The sequence below is a fragment of the Passer montanus genome, unplaced genomic scaffold (genome assembly GCF_014805655.1).
Source record: "Passer montanus isolate IOZ18808 unplaced genomic scaffold, ASM1480565v1 scaffold26, whole genome shotgun sequence".
In the NCBI taxonomy this organism is placed as follows: Eukaryota; Metazoa; Chordata; class Aves; order Passeriformes; family Passeridae; genus Passer; species Passer montanus.
Window position 1 is genome coordinate 6112 of NW_024367261.1, and position 23619 is coordinate 29730.

Here is a 23619-nt window from a genome sequence, read left to right on the forward strand (position 1 = left end):
GAATTTAGCCCTGACTCGAGCTGAAGCATCAGCTGCTGATACAAACCAAAACTACTAAATGGCTGGTCCTGCCCTAGACAAGTCTGTCCTAAGCACCTACAGAAAGTGATGGATTTACCTTGCTGTGGTGCCACAATCAGCAATTAAAACCTGTAACTGAGAGGCTGCTGCATATGTAGAAGGCACGGTGCAAAAGGGTTTGAACACCCAGTGGCTTCAGTGTCTCAGATTTGGTGTGGATGCAGAGGGCCCCTCCTTACCTGGTGGGAACAGCTGCCTGTCCTTGGCTGCAGTTCAAGATCAGAATAGCAAAAAACAACTGTTGAAGGGTATTTTCTTTTTAATTCACACCACGAGGAAACAGAGTCAACTATGCTTCTGTAATTGACTGTAAAGGATAATTACTTGCAAATCAATGTGCTGTTTTAATTAGCCTGATTTACAAACAGCTCATTCTGTTTGTAGAGCAGGGCAGGGCTATTTGCTGAGGCATCAGCTGCTGCTGGGTGTTTGAGAAGTCACTGCAAGGGAGCCAAATCAGGGAGAGCAAATGGATGGGACAACGTCATTTTATTCTGTACATTTACATACAAAGTTCTTCTCAGTAGGTACAACAGATGTAACATCATGCAGACATTTAGCTTGTAAGACTGTTTTCAGTACTTGATTTAAGCTTGTGCTATGAGGAAGCACCACCAGACTATTCATGATCAAAACATACAGTAACACGATTCTTTAAAACTTCATCAGAAACTGAAATGGGGAGGGAGATCTCGCCCACTAGACAAAACACACCGTACTCCTTTCCCGAAACATTTTACACAATACATTTAAAATGAGGTTTGTAATTTCATTTTTGTATTAAAAAATAAAATAAAAAAAAGTTACAGTGGGGGAGATCATCTCCCCACTCAATAGTGTTGTCTTATGTGCCAGCTACAGGCGCAACTTGACTTGACATTCACAGAGTTCAGTTAATGGCACTTCTGCTTCCAATTTGGTGACCAATAACGTGTTTGTCTCCAGAAAGTGGCAACAGTTAAGTACTTCCACTAAAAAGGATGACAACAAAAAAAGCCTACTCAGTGAAACCCAAAAGTAAATCACACAACTCCCTTTCAGAGTGGCCACAAAACACTTGCAAACAGGTGTTATCTGTTTGCAGCGTGTCTGGCAACAAAAGCAGTACTGAAATCTTACAAGGGCGACAAAACCCCCAAGATCAAGCATAATGTCACTTCACATTTTTGTTGGAACTTACAAAGATGGAGAAAGCCCTTAAATGGTAAACCCAAAGAAAAATCTACTGATGGGCTTAGAGGTTACTGAAGGTTCACAGAAAAAGGCCAAAAATGGACAAGACAGCCTGGACTGCTTCCCCTGTTGTGGTGGCCAGAAAGAGCCGCCTGAGAAAAGCCTTTCCTGGTGATGGCTGCAGAGGAGACATGGCCAAGGAGCCAATGGTGCAGCAGGCTGGGACCGCAGCAGAGAACCCTGCCCCACTGCAGGACTAGACAAGGCAGGGCAAGCATCCCCATGCTTCCTTTCTGCCCTGCTGCATCCCCTGGTACCTGGCTCCTCCACACTAGATAGGTTTAGTGAAAGCTTTCCAACTCCATGAGCATGTGTGGAAGAACATAATCATCACAGAAGTGTTCATGTTTTCAGGAGCAAAACTAGAACTGCCAAGGCAGGAAGTTAGTTTTTTCTTTATTGTTGTGACAGAGGCAGAGGACCAGACTGACTAGAGAAGATGGGGCTTCTTTCACTGCAGATCAGTACCGACTACCTGGTTTCAAGCAAAAAAGCAGCAAACCAAATCAACTTCATAAGACTTTTTTCTTAACAAAACAAAAATTGCTGCATGTTCCTGTCACCTAATGTATTTATTATCTAAATGTTGATATGTTTAAATATTCTTTTCCCTGTGCCTGTCTGTCATCGGAGAGCAACCACCAGAATAGGAACCGATAAAGCGCTGTGGACATCAGCGGTGAGCTGACCAGGAGCACTGAGAGTGCTGGAAGCAGCTGGGTGTGCAGGCCTGTGCATGCTCTGCGGGAGCTGTACCGCAGCTGGAGCCACCAGAGGACCACGAAGGAAGGAGCCACCAGCTCCACAGCACGATGGATGGCAGGGCGCTGCTTTCTGCCTCTGAGCTCGCACCTTCTCCTCTCTCAGGCCCTTTCTCTCTGCCCTGAAGCCTCGTTTTGCTTCTTCAGCTTTTTGTCGTGAACCCATTTCTTTCGTCCCCGAATGTGTGTGGCTTGCAACAAGCATCTCACATCGAAGGCAAAAGGCATTGCACAAATTTAGTGTGTGAATACTGCACGAGTGGGGGAGGGCTGGGTTCTTTCCTCAGGTGAACACAGACTGCAAAGGTCTCGGCACAGAACAAAAAGAAGCAGCCGCACTCAAGCCTGACAATAAAACTCGAGTGTAAGGAAGATCAGGCTCTTGCTGTCACAGCAAGTTTAGCAAAGGTGAAAAAAACCAGTAGTGTAACTCTGGGCAAAACTACCATCAACTGGTCCAGTGTTTCTTACCAGGCTCAAGAAGAACCCAAATGTCCACATCATCCTTTGTAAAAATTAGCAGCTTTAGGACAACATTGTTACTCTGAACACAACCCCCTCTGTTGCTTCTGCAGGTCTGCCTGTCCCCTTGCATCCATCAGCGTCTGAGGCTGTGCTACCTTACTGCATGGCCTGCCAGGGAGCACGGGTCTCTGATTTATTGGGAACTGTAAGAGGACATTGGCAGCCTAATGGAGGATGGAAATTGTTAGGTACAGTAGTTAATCGACAATATATACAGCAAGGGAGGAAGGGAAGGGAAGGTAGAGGAGGAGAGTGCGAATGAGCACTTCCCCTGCATATAAACGCAAGATGTACATCAAACAAAGTGGCAATCATACGGACAGTCAGTACAACATTGACATCCTGCTGCTCTGCTTGAACGGCTGCACTACTGAGCAATCACAAATGGATGGCCTGAGTGAGAAAGGAGAAGAGGGAGGGACAGAGGGGAGAGTTAACTACAATGCAAGAAAGGTATTCACAGAGTCCTTGCATTGAACTAGATCCTCACGTTATTCTCTTGAGTGAGAACCAAAAGCCAATGGCCAAAGGTAATAATTTGGGGGCTGGAGGAGAGAAGTCAAGTGGCCACTATCAAAGTGCCATCTGCACAGCGGGAGGTAAACTGGCTGTTCACTTTGTGTAGAATTAATCAAATTTAAGTAAACTTTTTTTTTTCCTGAACTAAAATCTTACAAGAGCAGTCAGGAAAGTGAGGAAATAAGGGTGAGTTCATTGCATATTCTTGGGTCAGAATCAGAGCACATCTCTGAGAGCCCAAGACAGCTCAGTAAGCCATTATTCACAGGCTATCAATTAATTCCTTTCCAACAGTCATTTAAGCAGTTTTCCCACTTAAATTGAAAACCCAAACCCTGGTTCTAAAAACACTTAAGACAGTAAATACCAGGACACTCATTTCTCAGGAACAGATATCCCAGCTGTGCTGCCTTTTGGAATAAAGGTATATATAGATCATTGCCCAAGCTCCTTACTGTTTATCACTGCTGGTCTGTGCTTTTTTCCTGGAGCAGTCAGAGATCCTGGGCCACCTGATAAGTATGACCATTCTAGACAAAACTCATTTTTGCATCATTAGTCAAATCATTTGCATCATCTACATTACAATTAAGGACCAGTGGCAACCACCCAAAATAGATTAATATATTCTTAAAATGCAGAAAGCTGATTGAAAAATCAGCTTGTTAGGGTAGGATTTTCTCCAATGCATTCAGTGAAAACAAAAAGGGACTAATTTAGAAAGTAACTTTTAAGTGCATATGGGCTATAAAGACAAATAAAAGCTGCCTAAAATGCAGTCAGAGTTTGAGTCACAACAGGTTTTGCTTTTTCTTCTTTTTTTTTTTCCTTTTTCTTAGTGTATACAAACACAGCAGGCGATCTGGGCACTTGGACTTTCTAGACAGGCAGAAGAATGTTGCACAAGTCTAAGTTTAAGTCAATTCAACTTTGCAGTGAATCCCTCTTTCCTTTAAAGAAACACAAAAACAAAACAGAAAACAACACTCCCCCTCCCCCCATGGTTTCTTTCTTGGAATGGCTGCACCTCTTAAAAGATGGCTTCATTTTTGTGATCTATGAAAGGAAAAGGAAATAAAGTGCTTCTTGAGAATAAATCAAAATAAATATACATATTTAATGGCAGGAAAAAAAGAGTTCTGAAGGGCTACTGCCAGCCAGGTCTTTTCTCAAATGAGTCTTTTTCCCCCAAAACTTTTCAAAAGTAATCTGCACAACTGTTGAAGATGCCAAAATTTGCTTTAGTAGCAGAGTTGAATTCCTCTAAGTTTGTGTCTGCTCCATCACTGGTTTGTAAAATCTGTGCAAAACACCTTTGCCCAAAGTGCAACTCCTCCCGCACAACAGCATCAAATAAAATACAAAAGGAAGAGAAGAAATAGAAGAAGGGGAAATAAAATAATTAAAAAAAAAAGGAGAAGGAAAAAAATCCACCCAGTTCCATCTACTTCATCCCGTTGGCAGTGGTGTTCTCGGAGATGCCGTCACTCACAGCGGCTGAGTCATGGAGGCCAGAGTAATCCTTGAGTTCAGAGTTTGTCAGCAGCAGCGGCTGCTCCCCCTTCTTGTGCGGCAGCAGGGGCTGCCGGGTGTAATGTTCCCCATCCGGGATGTTCTCAGGCAGGTGCTGGTTCTTGCTCTCGGGCAGCAGCAGGATGCAGATGATGCAGATGAGTGTGCAGCAGGCGAAGATGACGTGGTGGAGGAAGTAACCCTTCTGGTTGTGGAGCTCCATGATGGGGGCGGTCAGGCGGCCGAAGCCCGCGCTGGCCAGCACCAGCCCCAGCCCGCCTCCCCTGCAAACACAAGCAGGGGGCAATAATTACACTCAATATCATTTCACACCCATTTAACTGCCCCCACATACTCATGTGAGTGTGTAGACAGAACTCTAAAACACTCCCAGTTCCAAGTATTCCCACATTCAGTGAGGGAAAACCAGGTTTTTCTTAGCATGCCATCCTTCTCCACTTAGACAAGACGCACCAAGGAGCAGAAAGTGCAGAAGTCAGTTTTGGCTGCCTCTAAAGTATCTGGCACCACTCAGCACTGGAGGCAGGAGATTAGACTTTACAAGCCACTGCCTTGATCCATTATACCAAACACTGAGTGCTGGAATATTTTCTACAAAAAAATCATGTTATGGCTGGAACTTCTCAACACAGTGGAGATGTAACAAAATGCATAATTTTCAGGAAAAAAAAAAGTGTGAAAATAGACTCATCTTCCTCTAGCTAGAGGCACAGAAGCTGCTTGTGAAAGGCCAGTTCAGTACTGTCTCCTGATGCTTGGCTATACAAGCAAACTCTCTTGCAATTCCTTGTCTTGCTCATCAGCATCTCCAGAGCCTGGAGCAGGAGGCCTGGCACACCTCACAGTCCTGGTCTGTCTCTGCTGGGTGCCCCCACACAGAAGTGGCACTGCAGGTGTTTCTTTGGGGCAGGCTATTCCCTCCTGCTGTGACACGACTGAGGTCTCCTGCCAGCAGAGGGCTGTCCTTAAATGACTCATTTTAACAAAATGTGACAGTCACAGCTTGTCCTTCCTTTTCCAAAGACTCTGCTGCCTGCAGAGGGAGATCTCCTTGCACCCTGCTTCCCTACCAAGCCTGTGAGGGCAACACACTTCCTACACTTCCTCTGGGAGATGCCATTTATTCCCAAACCCTCTGGAGATCAGAGGGGTTCAGTTCCTGGCCCAATGCACAGCTGTTACTATCAACACAAACTGGCCCTTACAGAAGGGCAAATGGACTGCTTTATGCCAAATATTTGGCATAAAACCAGTTTCCCTGACTATTAAGCATCCTGGAAATCACTGTACAAATAAACCTACAAATGCCAAATTCACTCAGCCAACCACAGTGTTAAAGCTAATCTTCACTCAATCCTTTCCAAAATCCACTGCTGCTTACTTGACAGCTGAGGGACAGCAAACATGGGCTTCAAAAGATGCTTTTGGGACACTGACTGGATCAAAAATTCACGTATATATGTTCCAGTTCTTCAGACTCAGCAGAGCATCTTTCACAGACAACAGTGACTTCCCCAAATGCTGCAAAAGCCCTTATTAAAAACTTGCCAGCTTTCCGATGGCAATTTAGAAACCCAGCTGAATGCAACTATTGTGCCACTGGCCTCCCTGCAACTTCATTAATACACTCACATGAGTAATTGACACAGCCAGTCCCAAATGCATGGCAGATCTCTCTCCAGGCTGGCTCTGGAGCAACAAAAGCCTGGCTCATTTACATCAGTGATTGCAATGGCTAAATTGTATCTCAACCCCCCTGAGAAGGACCTGAGGTGAGTTTTAAATGCTGCTGTAGAAGGACATCAAGCAAGCTGAAAGAAAACGGGAAAAGGCAACAACAAAGACGGCTCTGTCATTTATGGGTCAAGTGGCTTCAGATTTACAGGGGGGAGAAAAAGTTTTTCCGTATGACGTCAGTAATTAGAGTAGGCATTACTTTTTCCAGTGCCATCAAAACCTGGCAGAGGAAGGCTTGAAAGTACATTTTGGAGTGTCCTAAAAGGGGTTTCTTTAAGGTTTAACTGCACTGCAGATGTGAAAATGTGAAGGGATAAAAAAAGAGAAAACTGAGAATACTGTCAGGAATTTTTTGTTTCCATGCACATCAGGAAAACAGCTACAGGGCAGAAGAGGCAGCACGCTCATGATTCCCACTGTTTGTGCAGGTGACAAGGGTCAGCAGGTGGAAAAGAAAATAATTCTGAGTGCTTTGGGGCATTGCTCCTCCTCAGCACAAGGAACTCCACGGCAGGGGCCAGCGTCTGTACTTCAAACACTCTCCAGATGCAGAGTGGAGCCTGGAGAGGGAGTGTGAGTGCTGCTGGCACCCACAGCGAGTCCCAGCTTTCTCCTTTGCACCTCTGCCTGCCAGTGGCTGCTCTGGGGGGGCTCTCCTATGGCATGGCCCCATGGATGATCAATCAGGACCACTTTTCCAAATCCTGCTCCCCCACTGACAGTGGGGAGGGATGGTTTGCATGAGGTTTATGGTCCCAACGCGGCAAATCGCAAAATTCAGAATTCTGTCCTCAGAAAGGTCCTGCTTGTTCATGGGGTAGAATTTCCTTGCTTGCCTCCTCAGTGTTTTGCCAGAGAGCAGCAAGACATCCTCAATGACATTCTATGGGAAGGGTCTTGTCCTCAGCACTCCTCAGGAGAGCAGGGAATTGTTACTCCTGTCCTCAGACAGCCACATCTGCATTGAGCAAATGGGTCAATACACAACATGGCTCAGAGTACAAGGGAGCCAGAGAGATGCCCAGGCTAAAGGAGGCTTTGGCAGAGCACCTGGTCCAGCCTCCTGCAAAAAGCAGGGCCAGCACTGAAATCACACCAGCTCAGCCACTTCTCAAATTCAGCCCCTGAAAACCTCCACACCTTTTACCTGCCTGTACATAAGGGATATTTTGTGCACTCAGTCCTACGCCAGAGATTGAAGTAATACACCAGCACATCCTTGGCCTCATGGAGCAAGCACCACCTTTGAGAAGCCAGGCCTTATTCAGGTCCCAGTAAACAGTCCTGCATCCCACTGTGTGAGGAATACATTCAGTGCAGGTAGCTGGGTGGGCAAGGTGTGCTGTCAGCTGCAGATAGAGCTCTAGGGGGTGGGACCCCAAGACAAGAGGAATGGGTTCAGAGCCTCTGTGTGAATGTGACTGAGCCAGAGGCTCCTGGGTGGTCAGAAAGGAAAGTTTCCTCAACAACTGGAAATTTGGCTTGAGACAGCTATTGATGGGAAAAAACCCTAATTCAGCCGTCGCTGCCCCGTCTTTGGCTGTGTGGGCACAAAAGCAGGACACTGAGAGAAAAAGCCAGAACCATCTTCCACTTGATAGTGACTGAGAATGTGGAGGATGAGGAGAGGACATGCTGTATTTTGTACAGCCTATTCCTATTTAGTAGACATGCAGGCTGTAGTGGTATGAAGATTATTCCATGTGGATTATCAGTGACACTTGGTGCTTTAATTCAGCATTTGCATGGAGGTCTGCACTGAAGTCCTGGGTACAAAGAAGAGTAGCTCCTGATGAAGCCCCTCTGCCTACTGCCAGGAGATTGGGGTGCAGTGCACAGATCCCAAAGACCCCTCTGTGACACATGACAGTGTGGAACATTCATATTGCTGAGCAGATGTGACCTCTTGGTGATGAAGGTCTGGCTGCTCTCCTCCTGGAACTGTTCATCTCAACACCACAGCAGCAGAGATGGGTGGGTGCTGTGGGTTTGCTGTCATGCCACTGCCACCCTAGGTAATGGCAGTGCTGTTTTCCATCTCAGGGATTTGCAGACAATGGATTTGGATCAAGGAAACCCCAGAGAAAGCCACAGCGCTCTCTTTGCCTTCCTTTTCCTCACGGTTCCTTGAGATCCAACAAAAGTATCATACAATGGTTTGGGTTGGAAGGGACCTTAAAGATAATTTAGTTCCAACTCCCAAAGGGCATCCAGGGTGGCATTTGGGAAAGCAGGTTATGAGGGAGTAGCCAGATCCCACCAAAAGGCAAGGCAGAAGGGAGCTTAACCACGTCTCTGCATGAGACAGGTTTATGCACTATCCTGACTTACACCTCCTAATTACAATCCTGAGGGGATCTTACTGTAGTGGTAGGATCACAAAGCAGTGCAGAGTGTCATCATTTCTATAAATAAACAGGGACCCTGAGGCATATCTAGCTGTTGTCACTTGCCTGGTGTCACCCAGCAGAGTCAGGGGAAGCAGAATTTTGGCTCCCAGCCAGGACTTTGTCCCTCTCCCTGTAGCAACTTAAGTGATTTAAGGGAAAAAAGCTTGCTAAGTTCAGACTGCACATCTGACCCTACTTGGCAGATTCTCTTCTGCCTGACATGGTCAATTCCTTATCTGCGTGTCTTTCAAACAGAGGCAAGAAGAAAATTAAAAAGGCATAAATCCACCAAAGTGATTGACACACATATAAATAAATAGCTGTTGGTGTTTCAGGCTGCTGTATAATCTCACTCCTCACACTGCCTTTTCCTGTGGAAATAATGTTATCCATAAAATACATTCACAAATTTAGACAGTCTGCAAAAAAAGACCATGGAGCAAGGAGACTCTGGCTACTCAGATGACAGTTCTGCAATAATACTTTTGCAAAGTAGTTGAAAAGGCATATAATTTGGAGGGGACAAAAAAAGAGCATCCTCTTTCTTCCACTCCCTCTCACCCATTTGACCTACATTCCTGGGAAATTTAGTGAAGTCAGAGCAAACTCCTGAATTGCTGTGGCATTGCTGAAAGCATAATCCAGAACACAGAAGCACAGCCTTTGTGCTGTGAAAGATAACAGTGCATGTACAAAACGATACAAACCCCTGACCACACAAAGATGTGCTATGGGAAACTCTCCAACAAAGATAATTTGTCTGATTTCTTCTATTTCCTGGGATGAAAGTGCTGCTCTTTAGAAAAACTTTGAGTCTCTGCTAAGATAGGTCTTTATATGAAGAGAAAGACAGCTTTATCTGCAATGAAGGCAGAGAGGCAGGCTTGCAGAGGGCCTCTATGCACCAAAAGCTTTTACACCACATGTCTCAACACATTCCTTCCACTGAAGCACCCCTGCAGCTGTCCTGGTTAACCTGCCCTATGGAGGCAGGGATTGCTGGCACCTATGCCCTCCTCTGCACAGTCATGGAATTCCTCCTTTAATATCAAGTTGCAGACTCACCTGACTCACCCCTTGAACAAATCCTGCAGAGTTAGTGAAGCAATGACAATGTTCAACCACAAACTGCTTCAGCTGAGTATTTAAGACCCTACCAAGCTGCAATTCATGTGCTGCCAGGCCTGCTGATCATCACCACGATGGGACACAAGGTGGAGCCGTGGAAAACAAAGCCTCTCTATACACAGACACGCATTTACTTGCACAGACAGACTGCAGCCACTGCGAAAAGCAGCCCCCAAGTTGCTGTGAGCTCTCCAATTACATGGGGCTTCCCCTCCCATACAATGTCTTAAGTTACACAGCCCATTATCAATTAAATGAGGATAATTTTGTCCCCATCTTTTGAGGCGGGCTCCAAAGTCTCACCTGATTACTGTGGGTGTGATTTCAGCACAGAAGAACACGCTGAGGCTTCCAACAGCATGCGAAGAAAACATACCCACGATGGAAAACGCAACAGAGAATTTGTCTTTGACACTGTCACTCATACCTGGCAAGACAAGTGCATTGACAAAAGGTAAGAATGAGGTCAACCTTCCAAGGAAGAAAACAATCAATGAAGTTTATATTACTCTTCTCCCTTTTGAGTAATTTGAGTAATTTGAGTAATTTGAGTAATTTTGTAATACTAATTTAAAACCGATATTTATAAAATCCATTCTCCAAGCACCTGAGATGCAAACACACATGAAAAAAAACCCATAATGTCATGCCAAAAAATGGCAGTGATCTCTGATTTTTTTATGCTCAGACACCACAGAAAAGGTAAAACCCATGAAAAAACATCTTTGGCCAGTCTTTTAGTCACTAGTCTCTTCCCTCTCATATTTGACCGATAAGTGGAGGCAGAGAGTGTTCCTCAAGCTGCCAGATTTCCTGTACAGTGGGGCTTGGGCACTGGAGAGGCTTCCAGGACAAGAGAGGAAAGAACTAGAAGTGCTCCCATCTCTGTGCTAAGCCTCTGCATGTGATCAGTCTGCAAACTCTGTTGTAGCTCCCAGCTTGACAACTCCAGGAGAACACAGCCGATGCCAAGGACGGCGAGGCACTCCTTAAGTCAGGGCTGTTTGCTCAATCATTTCACAGCTGGATGGCAGCAAGGTTTCCAGGAGCAAACAGCGTCTATCAAGCACTTGCAGAAACCCCAGTAAATCTAAACAAAGTTCAAGGAAACTGTCTCTGGCCATGATGACAGTACATGTCTCACTGGATCCCTGCTTGTCACCTTCTGTGGGCAGGGCTGGGATCTCTGACCAGGGCTGTACAAGCTCACGTGGCCTGTCCTGGCCACATCACTCACAGGCACTATTGCACCATACAAGGGGAACACATCATGCCTGACAGGAGCACTGGGGAAAGGCCTGGAACTTCGCAGCCAGTGCTCCCTCACCCTTCTACACACGCATCCCAAACCCTGCCTGAAGAAAGAACTGCTTTGTGCAGTCCCAAGCAGGCATACTGTCTGGCTTGGATCCAGTGAAAATTAATACCTGCTTTTGTTCTTGTTGAATATATCAGCTGTGAGGAGAGCAAAAGGTATTTGGGAGCTCTTTGGTTACATCTTCTGAAACATGCTACAGCCTGCTCCGGGCTAAGCTCTTTCTGCTACACACCCCAAGTCTGGGGGAGAGAGCAAATTCTGCCAGCTGATGAGGATGTGGGCACAGCACCTTGCAAACCATGGGTCTCTGGCCACTCTTGCATAGCAGGTGAGGCTACACCATTGACCCCCTCAGGGAGTCGTGGCTGCTCAGCAGAACAGACCTTGGAAAAGCTGGGCAAGGACAGGTCCATCAAATCTGATACACAAAAGTAAGTTTTGTTCCCCTGTAGTTTACTGCATTGCTCTTACAGTACTTCAGCTGGGGAAAGTATGTTTTAAGGTGTTTAACTCCCCTTATCTAAAGTGTCCTTAAGGTGTTTTAGTCCCCTTTTCTTTTCTGGAAAAAAAAAAAAAAAGAAAAACTGAGATTCTCGAACTGGGAATGCTGCTTCTCAGAAGGAGACTTTCTGAGAGAGCCTCACTCTGTATGTCAAACTTTGGGGACCTCTGCACCCTCCCTTGACATGCAGCCTATGTGGAGGGGATGCTAGACGAAGAAGCTGTGCATAGATGAGCAGGCCTGCCTGTGAGTGGGGTCTCAAGGCACTGCACAGAAGGGAACTTTCCCCCTGCACCCCTTTGTGGCAGCAGCTCTGCTCTGGGTGCTTTGGCCCAGGCCTTTTGGATCTACCTGCTCCTGGGGGAGTGCTTCCCACATGATGCAGATCTGTCTGTAAACCGTACCTGAGTCTGGAAGTTGACTGTATTTTCCAATCACTGGATCCAAGACCATGGAAGTCAGAGAAAGATAAAAAAGAGAAAGGGAGAGAAAACAAGAACACACAGTTTTTATATGTTTATTTATCTGAAAAAAAAAGGGTAAATCCCACATGCCACCCTAGCCCCAGCCTCTGACTCCCAATTCTTTCCCATGCCAAAACCATCACATCTTTCCCTGGCCACCAGACAGGACATGCTGTTTCCAGGCACATCTCAGCTGGAGGACAGCATGCTAATGAGACAGTGATAACAAACCAGCAGTAAAGCATATTTAAAAGCCCCAGAATTACCACTGGGTATAACACAAAGGCTTCTTTGTTGTTAATGAAGGGGGAGAAGAGAAAATGCCCTCCTGCTGCAGCTCTGAGGGAATGGCCAACAGAAGCTTGGGTTAGAGACCAAAATCTAGGCATCAGTGCTGTCAGACTGGTGGGAGACCTATTCCTCTCCAAAACCACAAGCTGGTGGTCCATGTGCCACACTAGCCACCAATCCTAACCATACAGGAGCACATGGCAGCACTGGGCAGCAAGTGGAAGAGCATCAGCACAAGCTGGGCACAGCTCTGCTGGTCATCTCCCACCCTGATTCTGTGACTTTCCAGAGTTCTGTGACACTCCAGAGTTCAGAGGAGGGGTCAAACAAGGAGAGCTTCAAGGTCTGCTGCAGGTTTGTGTCTGCTGGAAAATACCCTCCTCTCTCTCTCTCTCTCTCTCACCATTCTCAAATTCTGATTTCATTTTCTAATTCCAAATTCTGCTAAATTAAAACATGTGAGATGCTGTGACAGATTTCATAATAAACAGGGTCACTGCTCTCCAAACAACATCTAGTTCTTCTGAGGAAGAGGTGTCCATGGTCAGAAGTGAGGAGAGCTGCTCTGAAGTTTGAGGCTGCCTTTCCCTCCTCTTCTCACAAAGAAAAGAGTGGAGTCAGAAGGGCTGACGAGCACCGCATTGAGAGTCCCAATATAGCACAAAGCACCTAAATCCATGCCTGATCTTAGTTTTGGGAACTTGTCTCACAAAACCACCTAAACCTGTTATGGAAAAGGTTGTAATGAGTCCTACAGGGTGCTGCCTCCCACCTCCCTCATAAATTTTTTTTGGAAAAAATGCAACCAGATTTTCGTGGCTCTGGAGCACACTAAGTGCTCTGGCATGCCATCTATCTCTCAACTAAGCGTGTGTTTATTGCCTCAACAAACATCTCCCATCCTTAAAACAAAAATGGGCAAATTCAGTGTAGAGAGACCCTGATGGACACCCTCAGAAGAACACGGAGTTTTGGGAGGTTGCACACGCCCACAGTGTGAATCTGCATGTGAATGGTCTCAGTCCATCAACAGACATGGTGAGGTGCAGCCATGGGGCTTCTCCCACCCTCAGCTGGGATTGCTGGACATGGTAAATATGTGCTCAAAGGGAATGTAAACATCTGTGCCAAGCTGGGAGCAAACACACATGATGCTGGAGTTTCCTCCATGTCATGAAAGAGGTTCCCTGTTTCCCTCCTACACTCCCACAAATAGCTTGTTTGCTAAAGGCGAACTCAGTAAATGCCTCCAGGAAACAAAGTCTGTAAATATGAACAATTCCTGTTGGCTCGGAGCTGCCCTCAGTATGCAAGAATGTGAAAGCTTTCCATCCTCAATGTGAAAAGCTCTTTCTTATTAAGGTTCTCAATTACTTCTAAACTTAGAAATTAAAACCAGCAATAGCCACTGTTCTAGTGTTTGTCTCACATCCAGTTTGTCCAAAGTATGTCTCAACCCTCTTCCCACTTCCTTGGGGTTTTATGGGACAGGGGTCTAATGATTGGCAACTGTGAGAGTGGCAAAGCACATCCCATATTCCCTCTGCTTCCACACCTCTCTGATTGCTCAAGCTCAACCTCCTCAACCAGCAAAAAATGAAGAGAATGAAATAAAATTGAAAAAGGAAAGGGAATATTTCTGTAGAAGTTTTAATAGCTGAAGTGGCTCAAAAGGGCCAGACAAAAGTTACTGCCTGCAAAGGAAGAGGTGGGACACTCTCACTTTTTGCAGGAACAGTCATTTGAAATGCTGTGTCACTTCCCAAAATCATGTGTATACATTCACATGGACACTACATACACAGCGTGTTAAAAGTGGGGTCTCTCAGCTGCATGATTTCTGTGCTACCTTTTTATCAGATGTTCATAGCAAGATGATAAGAGCAGGCAGAGGACATACATCTACTGCTTTAACTTCTGCATGGTTTAGAGGCCACTTGAGAAGCAGACTTGGTTAGGAAAGTTTTCCCTTCCCAATCTTGATACAGCTCTTTCCCTGGCGGAAGTTTCACTAAAACAAAATTGAAAGCGTTTCTTGTTTCCTTGCTTGTTTTCTTGGTGACTACCCCGGATATAGCACCAAAGCTCAATAAGCTTCACCATGGGAATCATCCAGAATACAATGCCTTTTGTTAATGAGCCTGAGAAACAAGTGTTTGGGGAAACCGTCAAACAAATTCAGATTCTAAAACTATGCAGGTGTATCACATGACAAATCTGGGAAAGGCAAAGGAAATGCTAGTATTTCCTGGTCCCTTATTTGCATGTGAAGCTTGCATGGTCCCGAAAAGCTCTCAGCTCCAACTTACAGTTGAGAAGGCCCAGCTGCAGAAGTGATGCCAAAGCTGTAAGTATCATGAAGAGCAGGAGTCCTCCTCTCCTCCCCAGAAACCCGACCACAGGGCACATGGCCAGGCAGGATGCCAGCGCAATCCCAGCCATGGTGTAGTAGTCCGCATAGAAGTTGTGGGTAATCGCCATCTTCGCTTCGTGCCCCATCATACTTTTTGCAAAACAGTGGTGTATGCCATAACCAGTCAGCCTGGGGGAAACAGGAAAGGGCAAGAGAGACTATTGCTGAGAGGGCAGAACACACACTGCAATGTTATTCAGTGTGGGGAGGCATTAATGCAGGAATACAACACCTTATGTTAAGAAACTTATCTCTAGGTGCCACTGTGAAAATAAGCATTGATAAAAAGAAGCAAAAGAAAAAAAATCTCCATTCAACCAAATATTTCCTGACTTTATTCATACAGCTGCTGCTCATGGTATGATCAAGGCATGGGGAACTTCGGAAGAACTCCTAGTGTGTGGCAGGTTTTCCCATTTTATTTGAGAAATCCCATTCCCAGAGGAGCACATCTCTCTGTTCCCCGTGCACCTGCTGACAGTACAGAGCCAGCACTGCTGCGATGAAGTAGCCTCTGTGCTTGGACAGAAAAACACCAGGAACACCCACCTGCCTGTGGCACTTGGTCATACTAAATACAAGCATTACGCCTCACTTCCCAAGCTAGCCCATTAAAACTGAAAGCCCCTGAGAAAGGAGTATTTGAAATTGTATGTGTTGCAATGATTATTACAATTATGAAACGATAATCTCTAATTCAGTCTACACATTTACACCACCCTTCATTGTGATGTGTCTTCTCCTCTTAAAAAAAATTTCTTTGAGATGCCACTGGTCAATATCTCACCATCACATTTCACACATCTTTCTCCTGTCTCACCCTGTGCCTCCAAAAAATAGAGAAGAAAAAAAAAGGAAGAATGAGAAGGGGGCTGAAGGTACAAAAGTCTGATGAGAAGCCCCAGCTTCACCCCTGATGTGGTACAAAATAGTGGCAGGGGTGCAGCAGGAGAGGTCAATGCTCTCAACTGCACCCATCACAGCTCAAGTACCTCTGCCAGGAAGAACCTCCTGTCCCTGGCACTTATACAAGACAAATCTCATGGCACAAATTAACAGTGCCTGAAAGAGTGGAAGGCACAGATCCAGGTCTCAAAAAAAAAAAAAAGGCAGGTGCACTACACTGATACACTTCTATACTTCTGAAGTTCAGGAATTTGAAGCTGTCAGTGTAAACTGGATATCAAAATAAGCATAGAAACAGCTGTGGGGATATGCAGACCCGAGTGCATGACAGCCCACAGCCTGAGGAGCTTTTCTTTCAAACTTGTGAATCAATGCTCCAGTTCAAAACCCCACACTCAATACCAAACACATTGCCCCTGATAAAAACCTAATACAAGTCCTTCCTGTTACACAAAAATGACATTTTCTTCGTATAACTAGATTATAGCTGACTCCTCCCATAAGAGAAATATTAACCAGCAAAACAATAGTAATTAAAAGGGCAGAGTTAACCAGCTTTTCTTCTGTCTTTCTTTTCTATGCATGCAAACACAGTTGCAGAAGTTGCTATTGAGACCATGACCTATAAAGTAAATTATTCAATCATTTGTACTTTGCTTTCCAGCCTGTTCCCTAAGAATTACTCCATTCTCTTCACTTGGTGAGCAGCTCAAAATAGTTACTTTTAAAATTAAATCCTTGTCTTCTTTAGTTTCTTTTTTGTTCCCTGCAAAAGGTTCTTTCTCCATGAACTAAAAATTTAGCACAGCCCTGTCTAACAGGAGTAACAGAAGTAAAACTAAATATTTTTTTCCACCTATTAAAAACAAACATGAAATCTATTTCCTCAGATGTACATCTGCTTCATGCTCTGCTTGGATGCAAACTGCTTTCATGTGCTAATGCCAGAAGTTATTTTTTGGACTGTCGAGATATGATTTAAGGAATTTCCAAATATGCAAATTAATGTGGGTGAGGGAGAAGGGGAGAATCCCCCATGCAAACAGTTTTCACAAATACATTTAACGTTGTCTACTAAATGTACTTGGTGAGCCTTAGAAGAAAGCACTCTTTCAGAACAGAGGTAGTCCCTCACTGGTGGGTGGAAGAGAGACACAAAACTCATAAAACCAGATTTGATTCTGAAGCCAGTAACACTGGAGACTGACCCCTGAAGTCTGTGTTCTCCTGGGGACTATTTGCCCAGCATGGGGGCTGTCCCCTCTGGGTGATGACTGATCCATAAGCCTGCTAACAGAAGTGAGGGCTGCAGAGCAGTGTCCTGAAGTGAGGAAGAAAAAGCCACAAGAGAGCTACATACTTTGAAACCCAGCACAGAAAGGGGATTCCCAGCCTTCTCCAGCCCCACCTTCCATTTGAAAAGAAAACCATGAAAAATTCAAATGGGCATTTTGCAAGATAGAAAAATTAGAAAATGCACTGCTGGCGCCCTTCCAGAATTTGCAAGCCAGTGTATTTCCTCTTTACAAGGTGTTCTGTTCTGGACAGAAGATCTCAGAACCTGTAACCTGCAAAACCCTCAGGCTGATGCTTGTTTTTGCCCACATGAGCATGTCCAAACTGAAACCTTAGGAGGCGAGCATCCCATTGTCCTGTTGGGGACTGCACGTTCTCCCTGTGGCCCCCTGCACACAATTTGGGAGTGCTGAGACACTTTGTAATCTGCCTTTGAAGACCCACCAAGCACAGCTGTTACACAAGGGAACAACTTGTATTTACTGGCAAGCAACCTTTTCCTCTGCACCACAGCCCTGTCAGATGTAAACAACTTGAACCGGTACTCCTGGGGCATGAATGGTTTCAAAGCTCCCACCTGGGATGCCAAGCAGGTGTCAGCACGGTGCCTGAGAAGATGCGGTTCTGCTGCCTGAAACAGCCAGCGAGCTCCTCCACGTTTGCCATAAAAAATACAGTTCCAAGCAACGTCTGGTGTTTTTCCAGTATCATTTATCAGAGATGTTAGTGAAGGGTCCCACAGAAGGGAATAGTGGAGCTCCCTCATCACTTCCCATTGCTGCTCCAGTTCACTGACCACACAACTCTTTAAACAAAGAGATTGGACTTACGAGTTCACGCACAACACTACGATGTTTTTCCACAGGTTCCTTGTTCCCACCACTTTAACAATGCAGACTTTCTTTGGTCTCCTGGTGATTTCCTTTTCCAGCTCTGAAACAAACCAAATTAGAATTATCACTTCACTGAGGAGAATGAGAAGATTTACTTTTGAGCTAAGATATTCTGAGGGATGTTCTGGAGAGCAGAACACTATTGATTACATTTACAGGAGTTATAAAAATGCTGAACTACCTGCCTAAAGTCCAGCACAGGTTCCTCCTTTTCTTCCAGGCTTCCCTTCATCTTCTTGGGGCAAAAGAACTAAGAACTCCTTCATACTCCAAGCCTCCTCCCAGTTAAAAACGTGTATGTAAAGTGGGAGCAGTATGGAGCTTGACCCCAACAAGCATGATAGCAAATTTCTGGAAGAACTTCAGGATTCTGTTAATTTTTAGAATCCTCCACAGGGAGGACTGCACTTGTGCAGCTACAGGCTCTGCTCCCATTGTGCAATGCATACATAAAAAGTAATGGAAAGGACTAGAGCTCAAACTCATTTTTCATGGGTCATCTTTTGAAGTTTGCTCAAATGCAAGTTTGAGAATGAAGTGGCTAGGACATTATGTCAGCTCATCCATCTTCCACTCCACTCCCTTTTCAGATATTTAAAATTTTTCTGATGGATGTCCTAAACATTAAGACATTTTCTTAAAGAAAAATCATGGGGCATCAGCAGCTGTGATGTCTTTGCTTTTCAGAACTAAAGCCCCACCATGTCCTTCCAGTTCTGGGCAGCTTCAGGCGATCTTTTCTTTGCAATGCTGAAATAACACACAAACCTTACAAATGTTGCCTCTGATACCCTTGTTGGCACGGGACAATAATGAAGGGCACTGTTTGTTTTCCAATTACTATTAAGCTGGAGCTTGAACACCTACCTAAGCATGCCAAAGCAGCCACTGTTTCCAAGCTACTGGATCAGTGGGCAACAAGTCCAATAAAAGCAGGAGAAGCTGTAGCTATAAAGAAGCATTACAAAAATTATGCCCTCCAGGAGCACAGACTAGGTCTGTTTTCTGGGGTAAAGTCTCAGTGCTGCTTTCTAGCCTGACTGTGTTTAAAGGCAGCAGCGTGGCCCTGTTGTGCATGAGTTCTCTTCGTGCATATGCAATGAGCTCGGGTGTCCTCAGCTGCCCAAACTGGCCTGGCCTGGCCTGACCTCTGCCTTACTCTGCTGAATAGCAACTTCCTAAAGAGATACAAGACAGGAGAAAATAAAAGCAAGCTGCGGGAGGTGGGGGACGGGGGTTTAAAAAAGCCAGCCACTTGAATTTACAAATTAAACAAAAGCCACATTTGCCAGCTATTATTTGAAAAGTGCATCACAAAAATAATAAATGAAGCAAACACTATTTACATGCAAATACTTGATCTATTAACTGCTCACAGGTCACTCCTGGTCTTCTCTCTAGTGTAATTACTGGGAAGGCTTCTGACAAAAGCAGCAAAATGTATCTTACATTAGTGATTGTATTTAGGCAGAATATTGCTATACTACTTTCCTAACAACTTGATAATGGCCATTTCTCCCCAGAATCTATGCAGCATGAAGCACACAAGAGCAGAAAAACTAAGGTGGAGGAAAAGAAAAAATTAGTTAAATTAATATTTGTATTACAATCCCTCTTCAGACTCAGCAATGGATTTGGGCCATATTAAAATATAAGCAATAAAAAAATTGGAGCCTAACCTCAAAGAACAAGGTCAAAATAATTTTTGTTGCAAGATTCTTGGAAGGAATAAGTGGGAACAAAATAGTTCAGAACATTGGAAGCAGTAAGATAAAACATAATTGTAAAGGCCATGATTGAGCCCAGGTCAAACCTTTTACAGCAAAAAAAAAGTCAAAGCAAGCACTAGAAGAAGCACAAGGGTTCTGAAAGGCTGTTGGTGCGTGTTTATTATTTCAGCTGAAGGGCGACAATGAAAATCATAACCCAAACAACACATATTCCAAACCTTATACAGCAAAAAAAAGTCAAAGCAAGCACTAGAAGTAGCACAAGGGTTCTGAAAGGCTGTTGGTGGGTGTTTACTATTTCAGCTGAAGGGCGACAATGAAAATCATAACCCAAACAACACATATTGCACACATTTCATGTGGACAAAAGGGTTTACTCAAACTAAGAATGACCAGATCTGGACTATAAAGTAAAACATCTCATCCTCTGTCAGCAGAAGGTACATATGCCATATTCTTCAGATTTTCTTAATCTGATAAGGTTTTTTGTTTGTTTATTCCTCAGAGAAATTTTTACTTTTTTCTTTCAAGACAGAGAGTAGACTTACTTGTAAATACGTGCTGTACTGAGCCACAACTCAATAAAATCAAGAGAAGCAATGATCAACTTGGCTACACTTTTCTTTGCAACCAAACATTATTTTGCCCTCCACTCCTGCTTTGTTCATACATTAGGTCTTCCTATAATCCATATGTTCTTGGTTTATTGTCAAGCATCCTTCTCACCTGCACTCAGGCTCCCCTTTTAACCTTTCTCATAAATCAGTGCTTCTGAACCAGTTCCCACCAGTGTTTTTCACTGAACTGTTGTTCTGCCCTCAAGTAAAGGCTCACTTGGTTATGTGAACTGTCAAACAGCTCCTGTGTCAGCTGCAGTGAGGATCACTCACGACAGGGGAGCTCACCCCTTCTCTACCTTACTCATGCAGCAGTCTTTCTGCAGTGGACCCTTAATCTGCTTTCATGAGGGTTATGCTCCATGGACAAATCACAGCATTATACAAAAATGTCTCAATTCCAGCATTACAAGCACTAAACAAAACAAAACAAAACAAAACAAAAAAAAAACAAGGAGGGGAAAAGAAAAAATATGAGGGGAAAAAAGAATCTGGTCTCAAACCTTAAACCTTACACCAAAGAATGCAAACAGAACCTGGCTTTTTATTGAGAGCCTTGTGACTCTACCAGCTATTTACACCTCCATGCCTCTATGATATTGTTAAAACTTCAAATCTAAGTCACCTGCTTTAGATGAATGACTTGTTTCCAAGTCTCCAACACAATTCATCCTACTGATGGCTTTCTCCTTCCTTTGCTTCTATGAATACTAGTGAGATATTCACCAAAACTCCCCACTGCACTGCAAATTCAATTACCTGCAATAACTAAAATATCTTTACAATAGGAACAAATAAGCTATGTGACTTGCAAAAAGGTCATAGCTACAGAACAGGCCCTCGTGTAAGTGACCTGCTGTCTTTGGAGCGAGCCTGTCTGCATGCTCTGACCGACTTTGATGAGCACCAGGAGAGTGACAGCTCTCAGGCTGACTGACTTCATAGGTCAAAGTTAAGATATTAAAAGTAAAGCCAAAGCCTATTAAAACCTCATAGAAGCAAAGTATTTCTCTCTCAGGACTAACACCAGAAAAACTCCCTGTACCCCCAGCTTACTCTTTGATTTTACACTGAAGTCACCAGTACAGAAGGAATTTGCATTAAATGTTTCAATTTTGATTTACCAAAAGGGAGAGTGTGGAACATAAAAATATTTCTATCCATTTATTCAGAGGCCCCTAATAAGTTTTCCCATACTCCAGAGCCCACACACACTCTAGGCTTCCTATTCAGGGATTCAGTAGGAAAACTGTCAACAAGCTAACTCTTTATATCTCAGTGGAAATTAGAACTATTCACTGGCAGACTTTAAAAGTCTCATGGGAAGGGGAACTTTACCAGCTCCCAAAGCTCCTGAATTCTCATGGGACCCTCTGCATTTCAGGAGCATGCCTTTCAAAATCAGAAAGTATCTTTAGAGCCTTCAGATGAAGCCACCCATCTCTGCATCACTTGGCACAGACAAAACAGACAAAAGCCCAAATCAAGCCACATAAAAATTATGTCCAAAATGACAAGTGTCCTGTGGTGATGGACTTCTGCTGGATTTTTCTGGCTGCTAAACGATACTGTCAGTAGCTCTTTGAACATGAAAAGATCTATGGAAGCCTAGCACAGAGACTTGATCAATCCTCGGAGCATGACAGCTCTGCAGCAGGAGGTGGACCAGTCTGAAACACAGGGGTGAAGCAATCTATTCTCAGGCAGGCAGAGTTACTGGCACACAGGTTTATTTATACCTTCCAGGACTTTTGTCCAGCTCTCAAGCCATATATAGAAATTATGAGGTAGGTAAAACACAGACTGATGGGCAGAGAGTGATAAGGGATAGAAAAATAGAAATCATCAGCGGATGGCAGGACATTAGTAGTGGGATGACTCACCTTATTAAAAAAAATAAATTGTTTAATAATCTGAGTAGGGAGCTTGGCAAAAACCTCCGAAACGTACCAATAAGGTCTGCTGGTGATAAAGTGAGGCACTACCTTACTATCAAAGGTAAGTACAATGCAAATGGGCCATTGGAGGGAACTGGGTGAGCTTGAGATCCAGCATGTGGCAAAAGCAAGTGAAAATGTGAAATACAATGCAAAATTCTCAGTGATTAAGGGGGAATGTTCCTGGCGGAAAGTAAGCAAAACCTGTGTTGGACTTGGTTATGTACTACTTGAACACACATGACTACATGACACCAGTTCAATGCAGCCATGAGGTGTTTGCAATTCACACAATGAAATACTGGAATTCTTTTACAATTCTGATCATCAATATTTGAGAAACTAAAGCTCTGGCAAGCTGGAGTATTGTATTTATAAAAAGAGAGGAGACAGAGGAGAACCTCATCTCAGTACAGGAATAGGGCTGCTCTCTTTGCATATAGCATGAGGAAAAAGAAATTTAAGATAGGCACAGACAGGACCAAATGGGAAAACAAAAAAAGAACAAACCTAGACAACTATAGTGTATTTGAATTGAATGCTAAAATGTATCTGTAGTACAAGAGGAATATGGAGACTGGAATGGCTTTCTAACAAAAGCACTGGACATAAATACTAACAGCATTTAAAATGAACCTCCTTTCAGGAGAGCAACTCTGTAACTCTAGGACTATAACAGCTAAGGACTGACTGTAATAATTTATTTCAATCATCTATTTCTAATTACTTTCATAAAAGATTGAAAAGTAAGACCTAAGGTTGCTGTTGCAATCTTCAATTGCTCATGTGCATTATGATAGAGCATTTTGATGATCACACATTAGTTTTTCCCCTGGAATGTTCACTGCAGTCATCCAAGGGGCAGGTATTAAAGACATCTCTGCCTTTCCCATTCAACATGTACCCCTCAGCCTCATTAGCCAAACTTCCCAGTGAGTACAAAAACTCATAGATTTCCTTAGAGACATTCCTACAGTGCTGTCAGAATACACATGCATTTCATAAATGCAAACGAAATCATCCCTACCACCTTCTTTTAAGAGTAAGGGCAAAGATTACTCCTGTTTTGCAGGCAGGGAGATAAAATAGAGAGGACTTGTGTCCAGAATGAGAAAAAGTCATGCAGCAATAACCCTTGTAGGAGTTGATATAAATGCTCCCATCTTTCTACAAATCAAGCCCCACAATTACATGCTAGAGACAGACACTGAAGAAATTGTGATTAGTGACAGCACTGGAGGGGCCTGATTCCAGGGAAATCTTCATCATCGTACAAGAACATCCCTGACAATCCCAGAGAATGAGTACAGCTCTTCAGGAAGTATTCAGCTTCATTTCCCCAACA

The 23619-nt window shown here is 44.1% G+C and overlaps 1 protein-coding gene across 2 annotated transcripts in view; it reads right to left on the reverse strand.

The window, feature by feature from the left end:
• Positions 1 to 553: 553 nt before the first annotated feature.
• Positions 554 to 23619, reverse strand: part of SLC22A23 (solute carrier family 22 member 23) — a 110980-nt gene continuing 87914 nt past the window's right edge. Inside the window, exons 7-11 of one of the 2 annotated variants that reach the window (XM_039711975.1) lie at positions 17928 to 18030; positions 14792 to 15024; positions 12132 to 12164; positions 10211 to 10334; positions 554 to 4915 (exon numbers count right to left, since the gene is read on the reverse strand). In XM_039711975.1, coding sequence (XP_039567909.1) covers positions 4564 to 4915; positions 10211 to 10334; positions 12132 to 12164; positions 14792 to 15024; positions 17928 to 18030 — 845 coding nt within the window. In that variant the 3' untranslated portion in view covers positions 554 to 4563. The remainder of the gene's footprint in view (positions 4916 to 10210; positions 10335 to 12131; positions 12165 to 14791; positions 15025 to 17927; positions 18031 to 23619) is intronic. The other variant, XM_039711976.1, reaches the window with a different exon arrangement.